A 21,783-nucleotide genomic window follows, 5' to 3' on the forward strand; every position below is an offset into this window, starting at 1 on the left:
GGCAACAATAAGACTTAGATGAAACCAATAAATGGGCAAATCATCTATTTTACATAGAAAACATAGAAAAAAGTCCAAAGATCCCTCAGATTCTCAGGTTATCAAGAAAGACACAGGCATCCCTCGACCCTCCATAAAGCTTTTTATTTGCTTTCCCAGAACATTTAGAAACACAGAACAACCTGAGAAAATAGACTTGTTTTGAACCACTAGGAGGCACTTTAACATCATCCCACTCAGCTGGACACTCCAAGAAGTTGTTTAAAACAAAGTTCACTGATAAGCAGCATTCAACCTCTTGTTAGGAGACACATGAACCTGGGTTTGAAAATGTGTGTGTGTGTGTGTGTGTGTGTGTGTGTGTGTGTGTGTGTGTGTGTGTGTGTGTGTGTGTGTGTGTGTGTGTGTGTGTGTGTGTGTGTGTGTGTGTGTGTGTGAGTGTGGGAGTTTCAGTTTCCGACCCCACTCAGAAAACAAGCGGACGGCTCTGACAAAGCTGCAGGTTAATGTACGCAGATAAAGCAGGTGTGTGTCTGTGATGTAAACTGTCTCATGTGGTTGGTTCACACTGATAATCACACTTTCTCTCAAAGGTGGTAAAACGTCGAGTGGCGGTCTCACACACTTCCACATCAGGAATGTGGAACGGCGTCTCATGAAGCATGTGAAGGAGAACCACATATTACAATTTAAATGGACGTTATATTAACTCGTCAAGCACTTCGACTTCAGTAGCTTGATGACTTTTGGCTGAACTCACACTGCACTGCTAACGTTTTTAAGTGAAAACAAAACTTTCATTGCGTTTTGGGCGTCCGTTTGAGTGACAACGGAAAACACACGTTTTTGACAACGTCTTAGTGGAAACGGGGAAGCGGCTCCACTCGCATGCACAACTAGAGCTGAAGTAAATAGTTCTTCTTCATGGCGTATTGTTCACCTGTGTGTGTGTTGTTTCATTCCACAAACAACCAACAGGCGCCCACTAGTGGCCCACCATGCTCACTACATTGTTTTCAAAACTTTTCTGAAACAAAAAACAATGCGTTTTCAGTTGAAACACTGTGTTGATGGAGAACTGGATCCCAAAACACTTGCACAGCTGCATATTGAAGTGTTTGCTTGGAAAGCACCTGTTTTTCCGTGATTTTCTGTGTCCTTCATTGGAGAGCACGCCAAGTCGAACTTTTAAAAAGAGAAAGTGTTTATGGGCTCCATTTGTTTGGTGTTGTTGGAAAGCAGCAGCAGCAGCAAGACACACACACACATCTGGCAGCGTACAAGAAGAACTCTCATCCACAGTGTTGGGAAAACACCAAAGCATTACAGCGGGAAAAACACACCCACCGCTCCGGCCGTCCTACGTTCACACGCCGGGCAATCAACACATTACACTCTCCCAGAAGAAGAAAAGAAGTGAGACAGGAAACAGGAGGTGCGGTGAGACGTGGCGGCGCTCAGGCGATGACGGTGATGGCGGCGCTGGCCTTGATGTCTCTGAATTCGGAGCAGTCAAAGTCAACCAGGAGATTCCGTTCTCCCATCTTGTAGGGGACAAAGTACACCTTGACACGGAACCGGTTGTCCGAACTCAGATCTGGAAGTCTGCCGGCGACATAAACAAGGAGCAGCTCAGGCACAGTTTGATAACGGGCCCGAAACCATCATGTGGAATTAACGCGCAACTTTTCTCAGCGGAAACTGGTGAAAACACAATTATTTGAAAAAAATTCTCAGGCTCCTTGTAAACGGCGGAAACGCTGCCACTGGTCGTTCTGCACATGCTCAATAGAGACAATCAGAAGAAAGCATTCTCCTGGGTGCTTTCATTTTGAAATCCAACTTGGTGGTCTGTCCAATACAATGTCTGTGTTCTCCCACTGTTAACATTTAGAGCTCATTGTTCCTTGCGTGTGGTTTCATTACAAAAACAAACAGCAGCACCCACTAGTGGCCAATCATACTAACTACATCATTATCAGCATTTCATCCGTTTTCCGTGCAAACAAACGTCATTTTCAAATGAAAGGAAAACGATGTGCTGAAATGATTTCAATGTGAAAATCTCTACTATAAATAAATTCATGATAAAATCAAATGAATCTTCTCTAAAGCAGGAAAAACATCTGCTATGACCTGGTGACATGCCTTGTTTACCTCACCGTGTGAAAACACAACAGCTGATTGCCCAATTAGTTTTTACTGGTGTCAAACGCCAAAATGGGTCCATTTTGGCCCAAATGGGGAGTAAAGGTTAATTAAAAATCACACTCACTTGCATTCGAAGTCGTCTTTCAACAGGCCGCTCCCGCTGACGGTCAGAACGCAGTCGGTCAGCATCTCCTCCACCGGGTTCTCAAAGATGACCTCCGCCATCGCCCTGCGGAACATCTTGACCTCCTCATTCACCTGAAACACACCATACTTTATACATCTACTGTCAACACAAATCATCAGCTCATCAAAATTGATCAAACCCTGCGCACTCTGAGGTCTGAGGGTCAGCTCCAGCTTGTGGGTCCTAAGACCCACATATACTTTACCAGTTGATCTTAGTCACATGTTTCAGGACTGTGGTAGGAGACTAGTACCAGGAGAAAACCCACACAGAAAGACCTCAAACCGGGACATTGTCACCGTGAGGTAGACAATGGACTTCCCTTATATAGCCCTTTTAAACTACATGAGCAGCCCCAAAGCACTTTACATCATTGATCACATTCACACACACGTTCACACACCAATGGAGGCTGCAAGGCGTCGTCACTCCAATGGGAGGAGTTCAGTGTCTTGCTCAAGGACACTTGGGTATGTGGACAGGTGGAGATGGGAATCGAACCTGCAAGCTTCCTATTGGGAGACGACCGCTCTACTGATGCCGCCACTAGAGAGACTCAGAGTGCTAACTGCAGCCTGCATGTTGTCAAGAGGAGACGTGACAATCCAGCGATCCAGGCCGGCCTCTGGTGGTGATCTACTCACGGTGACTGTGACCTCGGGTTCCAGCAGCACCACGTCACACTCGGCCAGGTACTTGTGGTCTGGCACGTCTTTCTCCGACACCACGGCGTCGATCTTCATGCTCTCACTTTTCACCATGTGCTTGTGGTAGACCGAATACGGGACCACGATGGGGAAGGACAATTCTGGAAGAGACGACAGAAACAAGGACAACGTTGGGTTGGTTCACCGTCCTCAGTGCATGTGGAGGCTTGGAGCAAATGTGCTTCTCCATAACAAAACAGAACAGAGGAGCCACCTTGTCCAGGCAGCAGAGTTTTGGAGATCTTCTCGCTCTGGATGTTTCCGGACAGCACGCCGTTGTACTTCATGGCCTGGACGCTGATGTTGATGGTCAGGTCTCTGGGGACGGTGCTCTCACTGTGCAGCACCAGAATCATGCTCACATCTTTACCGTTCACTGGCTGCGTCGCCTGAAACACGCAGCACATCCACGATCCAGACAGGAACAATGAAGGAAACAAGAAAGTCTGGGATTGGCGAGATGTACCTCTTCAAATCGTATAGTCAGTTCCGGTGGTGGAGTCTCAACAACCGGGGTTTCCTTTGGGTTATCGACTTCTTCAGGTTCACTATTTTCTTCTTCGTCACTAGCCGACTCATCCACTCGGGTGTAGTCTCTATTTACAGCGGTCCAGAAGGCAACCCTCTCCTCTGACGATCCTGTGGAGGAGATTGATTTTCATGACCCTGCTACTGTTTTTGTTTTGTCCTTTCTTTTTGTCTTTGAGTGGATCGTCTACCTCCATCTCATCTCCTGAAACCATCAACAGATACCGTTTCACCTGATTCTCTATCAGGACGACTTCCTACTCTGCACTGCCGAACCTTCCCATTCATCCACACCCGCCTCTAGAGAGGTTCAATGAGCATTAGCACTGTTCATCTCAAGGCTACTACTCTACTAAACTCCTGTTTACAATGAGAAGAGGGACTCATTATCCCTTAAGTGACTCATTGTCTTGTAAACAACGTCTCATACCGAGGTTAGCGAAGGAAGGTAAATTTCAGCCGTCACACAGCATGCTTGAACATGTAATGATGGTGCACTGTATAATAGTTTAATACATTTTCAACTCATTTTGTAATAATCTACCACATTTTGTCAAACAATATTGCACATATTGGACCATTAGCACCTAATGCTACACACCCTCCTTGAACTTGTAATGGTCCGTGACGTCTCTCCTGTGTTTGGATCCGACCGCCTTGGTGGAGATGTTCTGTCCGATTCTCTTGGTGTTGGAATCGATCTTCTCGCGTTCAGTCTCATCTTCACCAATGACCTGAGGAGGCGAGCAGAGCAGAGCAGGAAACTGTCAGTGACTGGTTGAGGTCCGGCAGTCCCGTCGGGTTTTATCTCGAAATAAGAATGTGAAGCCTCAGGAGGCTGCAGCTCTGCTCACTCACCACCCAGTCGATGCAGTCTGCGTTCACCTCGGCAAACACGAACGGGGTGTCAAATTTCAGATCCGTCCTTCCTTGCTTGATGGCTTTGACGGAGGCTGGGCCACAGCGTGAAAGCCCTGCAAGACAAGAGAAAAACAACAACATGCATGAAACAAACACAAAAGTCTGTTAAAAATCACCTTTATTGAATTTTTGTTAGAAGAACCATTTAGTTGATATGTGTCAGGAGGTAGACTGAGGTCCCCTTTAAGAGTGGGCGGGCCATAGGTCTGGGCGCTCCAGCACCGCACCTGTGGCCACTTTCCAGTCATCACCCTACCCTATATATATGTCCTGTCTGTGTTTAGTCATTATTGGTTTGTTAGACTTCCATGTCTCGTCTGTCCTGTCCAGTGATTGAGTCAAGTGCTGTCAATATGAAATAAAGGACTTGATTGAACCCAGCCTGCCTCCAGAGTCCTGCACTTGGGTCCTGTCCGTAATCCGTGACAGAACAAACCAACCAACATGGACCCAGCGGACTCTGGTCACCAGCTGCTAGGAGCAGTTGGTCAGCAGGGAGACCGGCTCACTCAACACGACGAGCAGTTGTCTGGTTTAACGGCGGGTCTTCACGACCTTTCACATCGACACACGTCAGTGGAGATTCAACTGAACCAACTCACAGGTCACCTCCAGCAGCTCATCACTCGCCTCTCGGTCCCAGAGGTTCGGGTTGCTGCTCCCGCTGCGGTGCCACCTGCAACTGCTGCCGCCGCAGTGCCGCCAGCTACTGCTGCCCCCGCCGTGATGCCGCCGTCACCGCTCTCAAGCCCAGCGCGCTTCTCGGGGGGCTCCGGGGATTCGCGACCCTTCCTGGTCCAGTGTGGTCTCCACTTCGAGATGCAGCCGGGCGCGTTTCGAACAGAGAGGTCGAGGGTTGCGTACATCATCTCCCACCTGTCTGGCAGAGCGGAGGCTTGGGCCACCGCTGAGTGGAACCGCCAATCCCGGCTGTGTGACTCGGTGGACGAGTTCGCAGAGGCGCTGTCGAAGATCTTCGATCGGCGTCCCGGCGGACGGGAGGCGGCTCGAGCGCTGGCAGCGCTGCGTCAAGGCAGAAGGTCGGTGATCGACTACGCGATTGAGTTCCGCACTCTCTCCGCAGACTGCACCTGGAACGGTGCGTCACTGCGGGACACCTTCCTCTACGGGCTGGTCAGCCCGGTTAGTGACCAGCTCTTCCTGGTGGATCTCCCCGACGACTTGGACTCCCTCACTGCCCTGGCGGTCAAGAAGGAGAATCGTCTGACGGTCCATGATCGCCTGAGGCAGACTGACCCGCGGGGAGGAGAACCCAGGAACGCACGAGAGGATCACGCCCCTCTCCGCCCCGCCTCCCAGCAGGAGCAAGTCCCGAGTGCTGCACAACCTCCGGAGGAGCCGATGCAGCTTGGCCACACCAGCATCTCCACGCAGGAGCGGCATCGGCGCCTGTCCGGCGGCCTGTGTCTGTACTGTGGTCAGCACGGACACAGAGCTGCAGCGTGTCCTCTTAAAGGGACAGGTGCACCTGGGTTAAGGAGGGACCCGGTGAGTCTTAAGAACTCCTCTACTGCGCCTTTAAGAAGACTCACGCTGGCTAAACTGAGGTATGCCGACCCACCTTGGACATTGATGTTTTCATTGACTCTGGTGCTGATGAAAACTTTTTGGACCTTAAGTGGGCTGAGAGACATAATATCCCCACTGAACTGTTATCATTGCCCTTAAAGGCTTTTGCTTTAGATGGACGCAAAATATTTTCTATTGATAAAAAGACTCTTTCTGTTCAGTTATTGTTTGGTCCCTCCCATGTTGAGGAGATTTCATTTCATTTAGGTTTAAGTCCGTCCTACCCAGTTATCCTGGGCCTTCCTTGGTTGCACAAGCCCCATATTGACTGGGAGTCGGGGGTTATTTTGAGTTGGGGAAGGGACTGTGCTGAGCATTGTCGGTCAGTGTCGGGAGTTAAGGTAGCAGCTGTGGAGGTTCCTGTGTATCCGGATCTCGAGCGAGTTCCCAGCTGCTACCACGATCTAAAGGAGGTGTTCAATAAGGGGAAGGCAACATCTCTGCCACCGCATCGTCCTTATGACTGTGCAATTGACTTATTGCCAGGTACCACTCCCCCCAAGGGTTGCATTTACTCGCTGTCACAACCCGAGAATCAGGCCATGAAGGATTATATCGAGTCTGCCTTAAAGGCTGGGATAATCAGACCCTCATCCTCCCCTGCTGGGGCAGGGTTTTTCTTTGTAGCCAAGAAGGACAAGACCCTTCGACCGTGCATTGATTATAGGGGCCTCAATGAGGTAACCGTTACGAACCGCTACCCACTACCTCTCATGACTTCGGCTTTTGAACGCCTGCAGGGAGCCAAGCTTTTTACTAAGCTGGATTTGCGCAATGCATACCACCTGGTCCGGATTAGGCACAGGGACGAGTGGAAGACGGCGTTTAATACTCCTTCTGGCCACTACGAGTATCTGGTGATGCCTTTCGGGTTATGTAATGCTCCTGCAGTTTTCCAAGGTCTAGTCAATGACGTGCTGAGAGACGCATTGAATAAGTTTCTGTTCATGTACCTCGATGACATTTTGATTTTTTTCGTCGGATCTAGCCAGTCATGTTCATTATGTTTTGGAGCGTCTTCTGAGCAATGACTTGTTTGTGAAAGCAGAGAAGTGTGTTTTTCATGCTCCCACAGTTTCTTTTCTCGGACACGTCATCTCAGAGGGGAGGGTGGAGATGGACAGAGAGAAGGTCAGGGCTGTAGCTGATTGGCCAACCCCGGGTAGCCGCAAACAACTGCTCCGTTTTTTGGGGTTTGCTAACTTCTACCGGACCCGGGACAGCAGTTTGTGGTGGAGGTGGATGTTTCAGATGTCGGGGTCGGGGCAGTGCTCTCTCAGCGCAGCAGTGAGGATGGGAAGCTGCACCCATGTGCCTTTTTTTCCAGGCGGCTGACCCCAGCAGAGCAGAACTATGACATTGGCAATCGGGAGCTCCTGGACATCAAGGCTGCGCTGGAGGAGTGGAGACACTATCTGGAGGGCGCAGAGCACCTGTTTGTGGTATGGACTGACCATAGAAACCTCGAATACATCAAGTCGGCCAAACGGTTAAATTCTCGGCAAGCTCGGTGGGCTCTGTTCTTCACCAGGTTTGACTTTGTGGTTTCATATCGGCCGGGGTCTAAGAATGTGAAGCCTGACGCCCTTTCCCGGGTCTTTGAGCCGGATCCTGCTCCTCACTCCCCCATGCCAATTTTACCTCCGACCTGTGTGGTGGGGGCGGTGACGTGGGAGATTGAGGAGCAGGTCCGGCGGGCTCTGGAGGGGGTGACGGTGCCGCCAGGTTGTCCTCCCTATCGCCTGTTTGTGTGTCCCCCGGTACGATCTAGTGTTATTCAATGGGCCCACACGAACCTGCTGTCATGTCACCCAGGAACTCAGCGCACCATGTTTGTGGTGAAACAGCACTTCTGGTGGGTAGCAATGAACAGGGAAGTCCGTGAATATGTCTGGGCTTGCCCTGTCTGTGCGCGTAACAAGACCTCTCGGTCTCGCCCCTCTGGCCTGCTGCAGCCGCTCCCGGTACCCACCCGACCATGGGCAGACCTGTCAATTGACTTTGTAACTGGCCTCCCGGACGCGGAAGGGTTTACCACCATCCTCACCGTAGTGGACCGTTTCTCCAAGATGGCCCACTTCGTGCCCCTAGCGAAACTCCCATCGGCCAACGAGCTGGCAGAGGTCATGCTCACGCAGGTGTTCTGCCTTCACGGGTTCCCGCGGGACATTGTCTCTGACAGGGGGCCTCAGTTCATGTCTTGGTTTTGGAGGGAGTTTTGCAGGCTGTTGGGTACTACGGTGAGCCTTTCGTCCGGGTACCACCCAGAGTCAAATGGCCAAACAGAGAGGGTGAACCAGGAGCTGGAGTCCATCCTTCGTTGCCTGGTCTCTGACAGTCCGGCTTCGTGGTACAGGCAGTTGGTCTGGGTAGAATACGCCCACAATTCCCTGCCCTGTTCGTCCACTGGTCTGTCTCCCTTTGAGTGTGTGTATGGCAACCAACCCCCGCTGTTTCCTGCCCTGGAATCGGAGGTTAGCGTCCCTTCAGCTCTGGCAATGGTGTGGTGATGCAAGCGCGCTTGGCTTAAGGCCAGAGGCAAGCTCTTGCAGTGTTCTTCAGAACGCAAGAGGCTTGCAGACCGGCGCCGGGTTCCCGCACCAACTTACGATGTTGGTCAGCGTGTGTGACTCTCCACCCGGGACCTGCCTATCCGCTCAGACGCGAAAAAGCTGGCGTCAAGGTTTATTGGACCTTATCCCATAGTGAAGCTGGTTGGTCCCTCTGCAGTCCGCCTTCGCTTGCCCCGCTCGCTTCGCGTCCACCCCACCTTTCATGTGCCGAAGGTTAAACCTGCCGGGCAAAGCCCCCTGGTGCCCTCCTCAAGAGCTCCTCCTCCCCCCCGTATTGTAGAGGGTGAGGAGGTTTTTACTGTCAGGCGGCTCCTGGCAGCTCGCCGGCGTGGACGGGGTTTTCAATACCTGGTGGATTGGGAGGGGTATGGCCCTGAGGAACGTGCCTGGGTACCTGCTAGGGACATCTTGGACCCAGAAATGATCAGGGACTTCCACAGACAGCATCCTGAGATGCCTGGGCCGTCTGGAGCCGGTCGTGGAGGGGGGGTACTGTCGGGAGGTAGACTGAGGTCTCCTTTAAGAGTGGGCGGGCCATAGGTCTGGGCGCTCCAGCACCGCACCTGTGGCCACTTTCCAGTCATCACCCTACCCTATATATATGTCCTGTCTGTGTTTAGTCATTGTTGGTTTGTTAGTCTTCCATGTCTCGTCTGTCCTGTCCAGTGATTGAGTCAAGTGCTGTCAATATGAAATAAAGGACTTGATTGAACCCAGCCTGCCTCCAGAGTCCTGCACTTGGGTCCTGTCCGTGATCCGTGACAATATGTACATTAAACATTTTAGTCATTTTTTGTGAAATTTAGCTATCAGAAGGGAAATGTATTCATAATATTAAATTAAGATCACATGAATCTGTAATTAATTTATTTACATATTGAAAAAACACAACCCGACCACCCCCCCCCCCCCTCCCACCCCCAAGAAGAAGAAAAAAACATACCATCACTGTACCCCTGAGGTGTTGAATCCACAACCTGCCAGCCATCAAACTCGCCTTTCTTTGACAGATCTGGTCTTTTGAACCATCCCTCCACCCAAACATGGTTAATCCTTTAAAAACAAACAAACAAACGTAATGCAATGGCTATACGTTTTTGGGGTACTTTCACTGTATTTTGCAACAGAATGTTTAATTGCAATTCACTGTATGTTGAGATTATTATAGTTTATGTAGTAGCTGTTTCTCATTTCAGAAAATATTTTACATTTTCATCACATGTACTCTGCTTAAAGTTGAAATTTAAAGGTTATTATGGCACAATTACCAGTCCATCCTACTCAAGATGACTGCGCCAATGACCATAGTTATTTCATTCTTCATATACTGTATATATTTCTTTCAATTTAAATTCTCACTGAAGAAAAGCTTTTTAATTCTCACCAGATGCAGTCATTCCTCTCCCTCTCCACCAGCCCATTTTCTGAGTAGATCATATCGACCACCATATTACTGTCCACGTCGTACGCAGATGTGAAGTTGGTGATCACGCGGCTGGGGATTCCCAACAGGCGCATCACTGCAAGCAATCGGTCAATCAATCAATCAACCGCTCGCCACACAGTCAGCCAGCCGGTAGATCAATCGATTGAACGTCCGTCTCCATGTTGTTCAGGGTGCGAGCGGGGGAGGGGCACCTTACCTGAGCACAGGACACCGGCGAACACCCGACACTGTCCATATTTGACCGGTTTAAACTCGCTCTTGTACCACTTGCTCAAGATGGCATGGCTGCCAGTCCAGTGGCCTGGTGCAAAACCGTCGTCATAGTAACCACTCCAGTTTCCTTCCACGATGCCCTGATCTTCTAGACTATTGACCTGGAATGAAACGGAAACTCTCAGCCAACACAGTGAAACTGAGGCCGTAACATCAGTTCAGAAAGATTACCGTTTTCTTCACCAGATTGTTTGAATACTCCAATTCAGAACCTAATATCAACAGTTTAAAGAAAGAGAACCTGAGGTTCCGGTGGAGATCAGAAGGATTCTTTATATGTCCTACCATGGCGCTGAGCACGCGGCTCACGTGGATGGGGTCGGCACGCTTAGCGACGTCGCCAGCCGGGTCTTTCTTGTAGCTCAGGCTCTTGTCCAAGATCGTCATACAGATGTCCACCATGTCCTCCTCGAACTGGAATCGGGAGACAACGAAAAGAGAAGTTGGTCCTCCATTCCTGTTAAATGTGTGTGTGCATGCTTTTGTGTGCATACCTGTCCAAAGTCCCAGTCCATGGACGTGATGTAGTTGGCACTCCCTTTATAAATCACTCCCTGTTCGTTCAGCACGTACTCTTTCTTCTTCTTCTCGAAGGCCAAATACACGGTGTCCTCTACAAAGAGAGTGAATCGTATCGTTTCAATGGATCGAGTTCTCTGCGACTCAGACACCGTATTTCTCTCCCAGGTCACATTAACCTGGGATCCGATGAAATAATGCTCACAGATAACTTGACGGGGAGATGAGAAACCTACCAGGAGACCAGGGGTTGAAGAGGATCACCAGGTCCGCCAGATGAGCCTCCTCTCCCTTGTATTTGGCGAGCAACTTGTACTTGCCGACGGGGCAGTTGGCGGGAGGCGTAATGAAGACAGTCAAGACGCCCCTTTTTATCGGGGAGTTACTCTGGAGGTCTGCCTTCCACGCCACCTTTGCCGACGATGTGCGTCCCACGTTGTCTGGGATACTGAAGGACGACATGGTCCCCAGGTCTTCGCTCGGATGTTCTCCTAGAGAATGGAGCCACCGAGGGAGTCTATCATCCATAGAACCATAGCTGTGGTCTGACATGATCTTACAATGACACTGTATAGGGTTTGATTGCTGATTGGCTGGTTGGAGCAACACACTTTTTAAAACCTGAAACAAGCCAGGGAGAGAGAGGACACACTTTGTATTTTTTTTTCTTCTCCCAGACGTCTACCAGTCCTCACCCACTAAATACCCGACTCCACTTTGATATTTACTCACCTTGACTGGTTATACATTATGCAACCGGCTTCTTTATAAGCCTGACGTTCCAACCTTGGCTTTTATTTAAAAAAATAAAAAACATCCACTGTCATCAGCTTTTATGCCTCAGACTTAAATCACAGTGTCCTCGACAAAAGGTCGTAACTTGAGCAGCCCAACCACCTTTATACTCATCAAATTGGGAAATCCTTGGGTTTTTTTTTTTTGCTCTCCAAAAATGGGATATATACTCTATGTCCTATAAAATGTTATTAAAAATTTTTTAATAAATAAATAAATAAATTAGACTCATTAGAAGGTATTTTATTGGACGAGTTTCCTCGGTGTCAATGACTTAAGTCATCTGAATGAGAGGAAACATGGGTTGACCCATTTCACCGTAGCTAGCAACAAACAAGGAGTGGACTCAACACTGCCCCCAGATGTGCAACAGGGGAAGAACTTATTTAAATAGTTTGCTTTAAAAAAAACAAAAAAAAACAAAGCTGGAAATGAGCTGCTGCAAATTCCGAAGTAAGAAAAACACCACAATTTCGTGCATCACGCTTCATGTGTTTCCTCTTTAAATCACAAACTGTATCGAAGTCGAAATATTAAAATGGCAATGCAACCACCACAACCTTTTTGTTCTAGAAACGTTTTGCCTTTATACAGCAATGGAATAAAACACGGAAGAAAATAGATTCAAGCCATTTGCCCAAATATGTAAAAAAGAAACAGTTTCGTGTATTTTCTGGCTAGAACCTGTGCAGAAGCAATGAACGCGGATGTTTTTGAGAAGTGAGCTGACCGGTCTGAGCCGTGATGGTGAGCGGGTTGACGCTGGGGTTGAAGGCCCCGTTGAGTCTGATGGACATGATGAAGCCCTGGCCCCGGCGGACGATCAGCTTCGTGACGGTGATTTGATCCGTGTGGTGGGCCATGTTGTTGGACCCATAGAAGAGACACACTTCCTTCAAAACTGGAAGAAAAACACAAAAAATACACACACAAGGTCAACGTCTGTGAATTTAGCCCACACTTCTTTGTGTTCCCTTCTTGTCACACATTCTGAATTCTTTCTGCTGCTCTCCTTCTGCACATTTGATCCTTTTACTTTATATTCTACTGTGTAAATCTTTCTTTTTTCGGCAACATGTTTTGTTGCTCTGCTAAATACAGCAATCAGGTAGGTTTTCCGTGGCACTATAGAAGCTTTCTGTTGTCATACAGAGACATCTAGTTGTCACAGGTGGTATGTACAAGTACATTTTGAGATACAAGTGTCTTCCGAATCTAATCTACATAACAAAAAAAAATAAGTGGGATTTATAGTGTGAAAAATATGGTACTTATAGAAAACCCACACAGGGTGAACTTTCCGTAGAAATTAAGAAATCTCAGTCGTGAGGTTGGATTAGGAATTAAAAAAAAAAAAAAAAAACCTCTGCACCCTCGTAATGATGTTCCAAGTGAAAACACATTGTTTTCGCAGTTTTAGTTTTAGGAAGATTTTACATTTACACAGCGAAGTTTTAAAAACGATATCTGTTCACAAAGAAACTCCGAAAAGGTGTATTTTTGACGTTAGACCACCAGTGGGTGCTCTTGGTTGTTTTTGTAATGAAACCACGCACACACAAACATTCACGATTGGAGAACACGGACATTCGAGAAATAAAAGTACTAAGTCCCAGGAGAATATGGACTGGGAGTCACCATGGGGGAAACCTTGTTCTGATTGGCCCGGCTGAGCATGCACAGAAGAACCCTTTACTATGGCCGTGGTGGGCCGTCTACATGAGCTCTAAGAAGAAACACAACAACGACAAAAGCCTGGATACTCAGTTTGAATATAGTTTGCCTTACAGGTTAGACTCTCGATCATTAAATCCACTTCTTGTAGCGCTAAAGCAAACAGCCAGAGAGCTGGAGTGGGTGGAACCTGCCTCGGCATGTTGGACGCCGGGCAGTTGGCACAGCAGGTGCAGAAAGTAGGTGAGGGCGAGGCGGAGCAGGGTGTAAACACCCTCCATAGAGTGCAGAAAGAGCTGGGGCGGAGCTACGACATCAAGGAGGACGTGTGTGAATCAGAAGGATGGAAACCTCACTGGTCTGCTTTGTGTTCCTGCAGCAAAGGGTGAAAACTTGACAGACCCACTGAAATGAGGTCACAAGCAAAAAACACTGTTTTGCCCAACTTACGCAACAAGTTTGATGTGTGGCAGTCGGTTAGGCCGGTCGGCTCCACAGCCTGAATCCAGCTGTGAGTATATGAGGGAGGGACTAATTCCCGCCCTCTCCTCTCAGAAAGCCTGAGGTCCCGTCTACACAACGTTCTCAAGTGAAAAAAGCAAAGTGATCAGTGTCAAAGTTTCCTCCGTGGTGTCATGACTCCCAGTCCATATTCTCCTGGGGTACGTCTGAAATGTCCCTCCAAACTCCTTATCCATGGACTTTTCCTGAACCCCGGAAGTGTTTTGTCTAGTGGCCATGATAAGAACGGCCTGAATTCTCAATAAGCAAAGGAAAGGAGACTTGTTGCTTCCTTCAGAGCCTCCTTTAGCTTTGGATAGCGCTGATGTATCTTTTATAAAAGGAGGGGAGCTCATGTTGCCCCACAATTCCTTGTGGTGACAACAGTTAAAGGGACCTGCTCTTCTCAGCGTTTACAGAAAATGACGCTGGCGGAAAAAAGAGGCAGATCATGTAAGTTACCAAAGCAATAATCTGCATCGAACAACTTTGAATCATCTGAAACCCAAATGTGCTTTTTGTAGTCCATTTTAGGAAACTTGTAGTTCTTTCCCCGCTACGCCAGACGTCACGCCGTCGCATTACTATGACATCACTAAGTGAGCGGTCCGACTGCCACACCAACGTGATGGCCTTTCACTAACTGCTTTAGGACATACCCCTGGGACTTGGGACTTTTATTTTGGCAGTCACCGTAATAACAATCCAACTTGGTCATATGTGTACTAGAATGTCTGTGTTCTCCCACTGTTAATATGTAGTTGTATATCTGCGCGCGCGTGTGTGTGTGTGTGTGTGTGTGTGTGTGTGTGTGTGTGTGTGTGTGTGTGTGTGTGTGTGTGTGTGTGTGTGTGTGTGTGTGCGTGTGCGTGTGCGTGTGCGTGTGTGTGTGTGTGTGCCACCAACTGGTGGCCCAACATACTAACTACGACATGGTTCCATTTTCAAAACGCTGCAGTGTGAATGCAAAGCCGAGGAGGTGATAACCTGTCGCCTGTGGGAATCGAACCAGCAAACAGGTAGCAAATGACCTTACATTAACTTGTATTAGATGTACGTGCACAGTGCAGATTACCAGATTGTGTGAAGCAGATGTGATTGAAACTCACCCAGTATTTTTAACGTAATCAAACATCGTCCGATTAAATGATCAACTGACGCTTTAATCATGAAGAATTCCGTTTTGCAGGAAGGCAAAGTTTGGCTTTTACATGAATCGATGTTTTCAAAAGAAACATGTGTTAAATGTTAATCAAAGCTGAAAAATATCATTTACACATATTTTACATCAGACATTTAAACTTGGACGATATTTGCTTCTTTTTTTGTTTTATGCATTTGATGGCAGCAACTCATTTCAATAAAGTTGGTACAAGGCCATTGTGGAAATAATCTGTAAATATCTGTGTGTATTGTATGTTTGTTTTTTGTTTTATTTATTGATTCTTTATTGATTTTTTTTAATACATTTGATGGCAGCAACACATTTCAGGCCATTCTGAAAAGAATCTCTAAATATCTATACCTGTATGTTTTTTATTGATTCTGTTCAGTATTCTCTATTAAGTGTGTGTGAGTTTGAGTTTTGACAGACAAGCAGGGATCCCAGATGGTGTTTTCGCTCTGGGTGTGTTTCCTCTGGGGCTTTTGTGTGCTTGAGAAAACCTCATAAATACTTTGATGTTGCTGCAGGTATTTTGACGTTATCTAACCAGTGTACACTACCTCTTTGTACCTGCCGCTTTTAGAAATGTCACATATCCAGTATTTCATAACAGAATCGTTATTTGAGAACATGCAAACTCCACGACGGACGCCAGTCCTGCACGATCTACTGAGTGAGACGCACGCCCTGCAGATTGGAACCTGCAACCAACTGACTGCCACATTGAGCAAACATTAGACAGAAAGTCTAATAACCAGTTTCCTCCTGCACACAATCAGGTCATTAGGAGAAAAGAAGAAGAAAAATAAAGAAAACAACAACCCCGACAGCTATAATAAAGTGCTGCAGGTAAATAGGCATGAAAACATAAAGTACAAATAATAATAATAAAAAATACAATTAAAAGGCAAGAGTCTCGAGTGGGTTTTAAAATAAATGTATAAAATGTAGAGTGAAGGGGCTTGTCTGATGCAGAGTGGTGGCTCCTTCCATCATTTAGACAAACTGCAGGACAACTTTGGCAACGACGTGAACGAAAACCAGCTGAATCGCAGAATCACGAAAAAGAAACTAGAAAAGAACGGAGCCCTCGGCCTTGAGACATTTGAGACATTGAGAATCATGGTTCTTCTTTAACAAGACATGAGTCTGGCTGTCCCACAGTGGGAAAAGCAAGGAGGACCTAGAATTGAGCCCTGTGGGACCCCGTATGAAAGTGGACCGGAGGAGGATTCAGAACATGGCTGGACCTAAACCACGCAGGCGTCCTGATCCTGATCCTGATCCTGATCCCGATCCCGATCCCGATCCTGATCTTGATCCTGATCCTGATCCATTGTGACGAATGCAGCAGTGAAGTCCAGCAGAAGAAGAACCAGCTCATCGCCACAACGGTGAGCCAGGAGGACGTCATTAAAGCAAAACAAATCAGTTAAATTGTCTATTCTGTTTTTTGTTTTTTTTTTCTCCTTTTCTCATGTCTTGCTTTTGTACCTTGAAGCTCAACTTAAAACCTTCTAAAGCTCCAGACCTCGCTGGTCTTAAGACTTTGATGGGGAGCGTATCAAACGTTCAAGGCCCCACACAAATTTGCAGTTAAGTAACTTTTCACACATTGAAATACTAAAGAGAGGACGAGTCATATGTTTGGCTGCGGTCGTGGCTTTCGGAGTCAATTTAAAACTTTATTGTTCCACACGGCGAAGAACAAAACTTAAATCATCTGAGAAACGTTACATATTTGGTGATTCGTAGTTTAGAAACTTCACTTTGGTTTTCTGCAAAAGTTTACTCCAAAATAAAAAGTCAACCTGGTGCATCTGTGTGTGTGTGTGTGTGTGTGTGGGTGTGTGTGTGCATCAACAAGCTGCTGTTGCTCTGCAGGTGTGTTGGGGCTTGTTTGATGTCGGCACTTGAATTTCCCTTCACATCAACACAGGCGTCAAGAAGGTACATTTAAGCCCAGTTTCCACCACTCAAAAGTGCGGGGACGGAACGGAGCGGCGCGGCAAAGCGAAACCGGAGCTCAGGTCCGGTACCCATTTCCACAGCAAAGAGGAGCATAAAAAGTGGGCGGGGCTTAAGAGCTCCGCAGTTTTGTGACGTTACAACAGTCGTCTCAGCTTGGCTGCAGATCTAGATCTTATGAATCCTCTGTTGTTGTTTACGTCCTCCACTTTGCACTTGCACTTGTTGTTTAGGCAACTTCTAAACTGTTGTTTAGAAGTTGTGGCTGTATTTTGCAGCCGCAGAGCTGCAGCCGCAACTTCCGTGTTGATTCTGAGAGAGAGAACGCTCCGGCGACTTGTTCCGCACCTGAGTGCGCCCCGGCTGGCGACACGGGAGCCTTTAGCTTTCTGCAAACGCAGGAGCAGCCACTGCACTCCGGCGCTGATCGCGCTCCAGCAGCTCCGCGCCGGAACACGGAAGCTCCGAGCTCCGAGCTCCTCGGCATCGCGTCTGCGGTCCGTCCCCGTGATGTAGCGGCACTGACCACGGTTGAACAGAACGCTGACCACCTCTGCCTCGCGTTTGAACAGAAACCACAGACACACGGCGCGGCGTGCGCCCTCCGGCCGTGGAAGCGCCGCGTGCACGGTCAGCGTTCAATTCAACCGCGGTCAGTGCCGCTGCATCGCGGGGACAGACCGCGGACGTGATGCAGAGAAGCTCGGAGCCTTCCTGTTCCGGCACTGAGCTGCTAGAGCGCAATCAGCGCCGGAGTGGAGTGGCTGCTCCTGCGTTTGAACAGAAAGCTAAAGGCTCCCGTGTGCGCGGCGCTCCCACGGCTGCACACAGAAAGCTCCAACGCGATGCAAAGTCCCAAGCCCCACACCAACATTAAAGTTGAGCAGCAAAGAAAAGAAAAGGGAAAAAACCCCAAAAAACAACCAGTGCAAAGCTGACCACACTGACCGCATAGAATTCATCCAGCCGACATATTAACATATTGAGGACGTGTAGTAAATCACTGACCAATCAACAGACCGCTCCTCAAATTCAGACCCATTCCATGGTCCTGGGTACCCCTATGATAGGGGAGCGGAAAAGCAGCCGCCTTTGGAGCGGTTTGGAGCGGTTGTTTCCGCATTCCTGCGGTGAAAAACGCGAACCGTAGCGGATGCACTTTTTGTGCGGTCGAAACGGGGCTTTACACACAATTTAATGTGACCCAAAGTTTGGTGTGTGTGTCGCTTGAGTCACGTTTCCCACATGCAAAATGCTCAAATCTGTCAGATTAACCAAAATGTGGGTTAAAATCTGAAAGTCAGTTCTCAGCAGGTTGAGTTTAAACCCGCAGGTCATTTCCTCTTTCTGAAGCCGATCCTTAAATGGCGTACTATTATGTAATTTTCCTTGGCTGCACAATTTCAAGAGATGTACGATTTTCTGCGTGGGGTGTTTGCGCTCGTCGTGTGAAAAATGAAAAATGTTATTAATTCGCATTGTTTTCCTCTTGGAAGCAGCTTTTGAAGTACATGGAGGAGAAACCTGAAAAGCCACTGGGACCATGTGATGTCACACTGACCTGGATTAGCTTTTCACTCTCAAAATAAAACAAACATCCTTAAAGAACAACGTTTAAGAAAAAACTAAATAAAACAAATTGTGCAGGAAAACAAGAAATGAGAGAACGAGTGAGTTTGGCTCCTTCATTCAGACCTGGAGCTTCGGTTGATACAGGTGAAGCGGTCACACCTGGTGTTCAGGTGTTTGGTACTCACAGGTGGGTTTGGGCTCCGTCTCCATGCTGGCAGGTTTGGTGTCTCAGGTGGGGGGAGAAGCAGTGTGTCCGACCGGCTCCCAGCTTCACTGTCAGGCGGCTCCAGCAGGCCGATCACCTTTGAAAAGTCCTGTCACGCCCAACCCAGCCACAGGAACGCATCGGTTAACCCTTTCCTCACTGGCCCCTTCACAACCGCTGAGTTCTTTCCCTTCAATCCAGTGAGCGTCGCTCAAAAATGTGATAGTTGAACCGAGTAAAAAGAAACTTTGCTTTTTAATGACTTTTTGATGCAGAAAACAGCAGTTTGTTGAAGGTATTCTTTCTTATTTCTTATATTTTGATTGGCAGAGGTGTGTTTGTATCGATATCGGCATCTATAATGATATTTATTTGTGGGTACTGTCAGAATCGTTTCCGAGCTACTTAAACAATTTTAGAGCATGTTCCACTTTACTCATCACACCTAATACACTGGATTCTGCCACTAGGTGGTTTAAAACATTGTTTTTTAATCATTTTGCTTGGTAACGATGTTTATACTGATATTTGTGTCTATAATGAAGTTCATTAGTGTGTAATTAACTCAACTATCAAATATACTGAGATCTGGGTTGTTATGTTCTCTCTTTCAAATAGTGATTTAGTACTTCAACTGACCATAATGGACCTAAACCAGGGTCTCCTTTGCCCTCAGCTTAGACTGGAAGGTGCAGCCTTAACCGAGATTTCAAACATGATGTTACAGGAACAGGTTGAGCCTGAAGGTAATCAAACTTGGACTTCATTCTCAGGAAAAGGCGTGAAATCCATAAACACACACCCACTCACTGGGCGGGGCAGGTGAGGTGACACCTTTACAGGTTGGAGGGAAGAGCAAAACCCATAAAGAATGCAGCGCATGTCTCGACAAATCTATGAACACTCACACACACCATATTCTACCGCTTCATTAGGTACTCAGTGAACTCATGACTTCTGGGCCGCGTTTACAAGTGAAAACGTAAAAGTATTGTTGGGCGTCTGGACGCCGTTTTCAACGTGAATTTTCTCAAACGCAAAATGCAAAAACAATGCATTCTCACTTGCACCGTCGCTGTGTAAATGGAACTTCAGGTCAATTTAAAGAAATGACTGTTAGGATCCACGCCTCGCTCCAGCTCCGGACCCGCCCTGATTGACGCTCCTGCAGGCAATCAAGCAATTGATTGCTCCAAGCTCTTAAGCCCTGCAGTGAGGTGGGTTCGGGGCCAGAGGATTCTTGGTCTCCAGTCCGTGCTGCCTGGTCCTCCTGTTGGCTGCTGCCGCAGGTAAGTCGGTGTTGTCCTCCCCGGGGAGTGAGTGCCCTCCCCGGGGTGGTCCCCGTTCCTGTTTCCAGACGCCAGAGATTCCCCGGGTCCCGTCCCGGTTCCAAAAAGCCCCCCCAGAGATTCCCCGGGTCCCGTCCCGGTTCCAAAAAGCCCCCCCAGAGATTCCCCGGGTCCCGTCCCGGTTCCAAAAAGCCCCCCCAGAGATTCCCCGGGTCCCGTCCCGGTTCCAAGAAGCCCCCCAGAGATTCCCCGGGTCCCATCCCGGTTCCAAGAAGCCCCCCCAGAGATTCCCCTGGTCCCGTCCCGGTTCCAAGAAGACCCCCAGAGATTCCCCGGGTCCCGTCCCGGTTCCAAGAAGCCCCCCCCCAGAGATTCCCCGGGTCCCGTCCCGGTTCCAAGAAGCCCCCCAGAGATTCCCCGGGTCCCGTCCCGGTTCCAAGAAGCCCCCCAGAGATTCCCCGGGTCCCGTCCCGGTTCCAAGAAGCCCCCGAGAGTTCCCCCGGGTTCCCTCACCGTTCCAGCTCCCCTTTCCCTGTTTGCGCAATAAAACTGACATTTGCACCCAATTCTCTGCTTTGAGTTCTGCTTTTGGGTTCCAGCTCCACGCACCGGCTCCCAGCCGTGACAATGACATTAACCCATAAAGTGCTGTTAATAATGTTGGGAGGAGCAATCATATGTGACGCAGTCAATTCCTGCAGTAAACAGGAGTTTAGTGAAATAGTGACGATGTTACGGCTGAGAGCTGGTGCGTGGAGTTTCTGAAACCCAAATGCAGACCAGGAGGCAGAGCAGGTACAATTAGCAATAATTTATTTCTATTGCAAGACCTGGCAGATGAGGGAACGGAGACTCTGGGATGCAGAGTGCGCAGGCGAGGAGACTGCAGCAGGGAGGCGCGCTGTACAGCAAGGCGGGGTGGCCAAGGATGCTTGAAGCAGGGAGTCGTGGAGCGCAAGAGAGGAGCTGGTGACTCTGAACAGAGACACAATCTTTTGGCACCAGACCCGCCTCACTGCAGCCCCCCCCCCCCTCAACAGTCTCCACCTGGCGGCCTACCCGGCTTGTCTGGGTGCTCGGCGTAGAAGTCAGAGATGAACGTCTCGTCCAGGATGAGCCGACGGGGAAGCCCGGACTGCTCCTCTGGACCGTACCCCTCCCAGTCCACCAGATATTGGAAACCCCTACCCCGGGGCCGCACATCCAGGATCTTGGACACGGTGAAGGCAGGATGGTCGTCAATGATCCGAGGGGGTGGTGGAGGGTCAGCAGGAGGACACAGGGGGCTGGAGGAGACTGGTTTGAGGAGAGAGGCATGAAACGTAGGGTGTACCTTGAGGGAGTCGGGGAGCTGGAGGCGGACAGCCGTGGGGTTGATCACCTTGGCGACCGGTAATGGGCCGCTGTAGCGGGGAGTCCGGCTTCGGCGACTCGACCTGGAGGGGAAGGTCTCGGGAGGACACCCATGCCATCTGCCCGGGTCTGTAGTCAGGAGCAGGAGTGCGGTGATGGTCTGCGAGTCATTGGTTGGACTCCGCGGATCTGGAGAGCGCTGCCCTGGCCGATCTCCATACCTACCGGACCCGATGTAGGTGGTCATTGACCATAGGGACAGCCACGTCGAGCTCCTGATCTGGGAACAGGGGAGGTTGAAAACTGTGACATACCATGAACGGCGACATTCCAGTGGCTGTGCAGGTGAGGGAGTTGTGGGCGTA

At 48.8% G+C, this 21,783-nt stretch overlaps 2 protein-coding genes across 2 annotated transcripts in view; both read right to left on the reverse strand.

Moving 5' to 3' along the window:
• The window catches only part of LOC308129221 (protein-glutamine gamma-glutamyltransferase E-like), a 62,857-nt gene that overhangs the window by 21,718 nt on the left and 19,356 nt on the right, over positions 1–21,783 (reverse strand). The gene's annotated exons all lie outside the window — the stretch shown is intronic.
• On the reverse strand, positions 126–18,893 carry LOC308129220 (protein-glutamine gamma-glutamyltransferase E-like). Its single transcript, XM_080495063.1, has 15 exons — positions 18,757–18,893; positions 12,422–12,592; positions 11,133–11,387; positions 10,872–10,990; positions 10,663–10,791; positions 10,301–10,478; positions 10,042–10,177; positions 9,601–9,710; positions 4,432–4,547; positions 4,175–4,307; positions 3,512–3,684; positions 3,260–3,434; positions 2,983–3,146; positions 2,276–2,409; positions 126–1,605 (listed from the first exon to the last, which is right to left on the reverse strand). Exons 1-15 carry the CDS (start codon positions 18,779–18,781, stop codon positions 1,458–1,460), a joined length of 2,166 nt encoding a protein of 721 aa, XP_080351189.1. The 5' UTR covers positions 18,782–18,893; the 3' UTR covers positions 126–1,457.

This window comes from Blennius ocellaris (assembly GCF_963422515.1).
Source record: "Blennius ocellaris genome assembly, chromosome: 4".
In the NCBI taxonomy this organism is placed as follows: Eukaryota; Metazoa; Chordata; class Actinopteri; order Blenniiformes; family Blenniidae; genus Blennius; species Blennius ocellaris.

What these genes read in the sequence shown, in the direction of transcription:
- LOC308129220 (XM_080495063.1), bottom strand. Translation starts at nt 18,781, where the DNA reads ATGGAGACGGAGCCCAAACCCACCT. An exon ending in CGCCGGTGTCCTGTGCTCAG is followed by an intron (nt 10,178 to 10,300) that starts GTAAGGTGCCCC and finishes GATTGCTTGCAG; the next exon opens with TGATGCGCCTGTTGGGAATC. An exon ending in ACCTCAGGGGTACAGTGATG is followed by an intron (nt 4,548 to 9,600) that starts GTATGTTTTTTT and finishes CTTGTCTTGCAG; the next exon opens with GGCTTTCACGCTGTGGCCCA.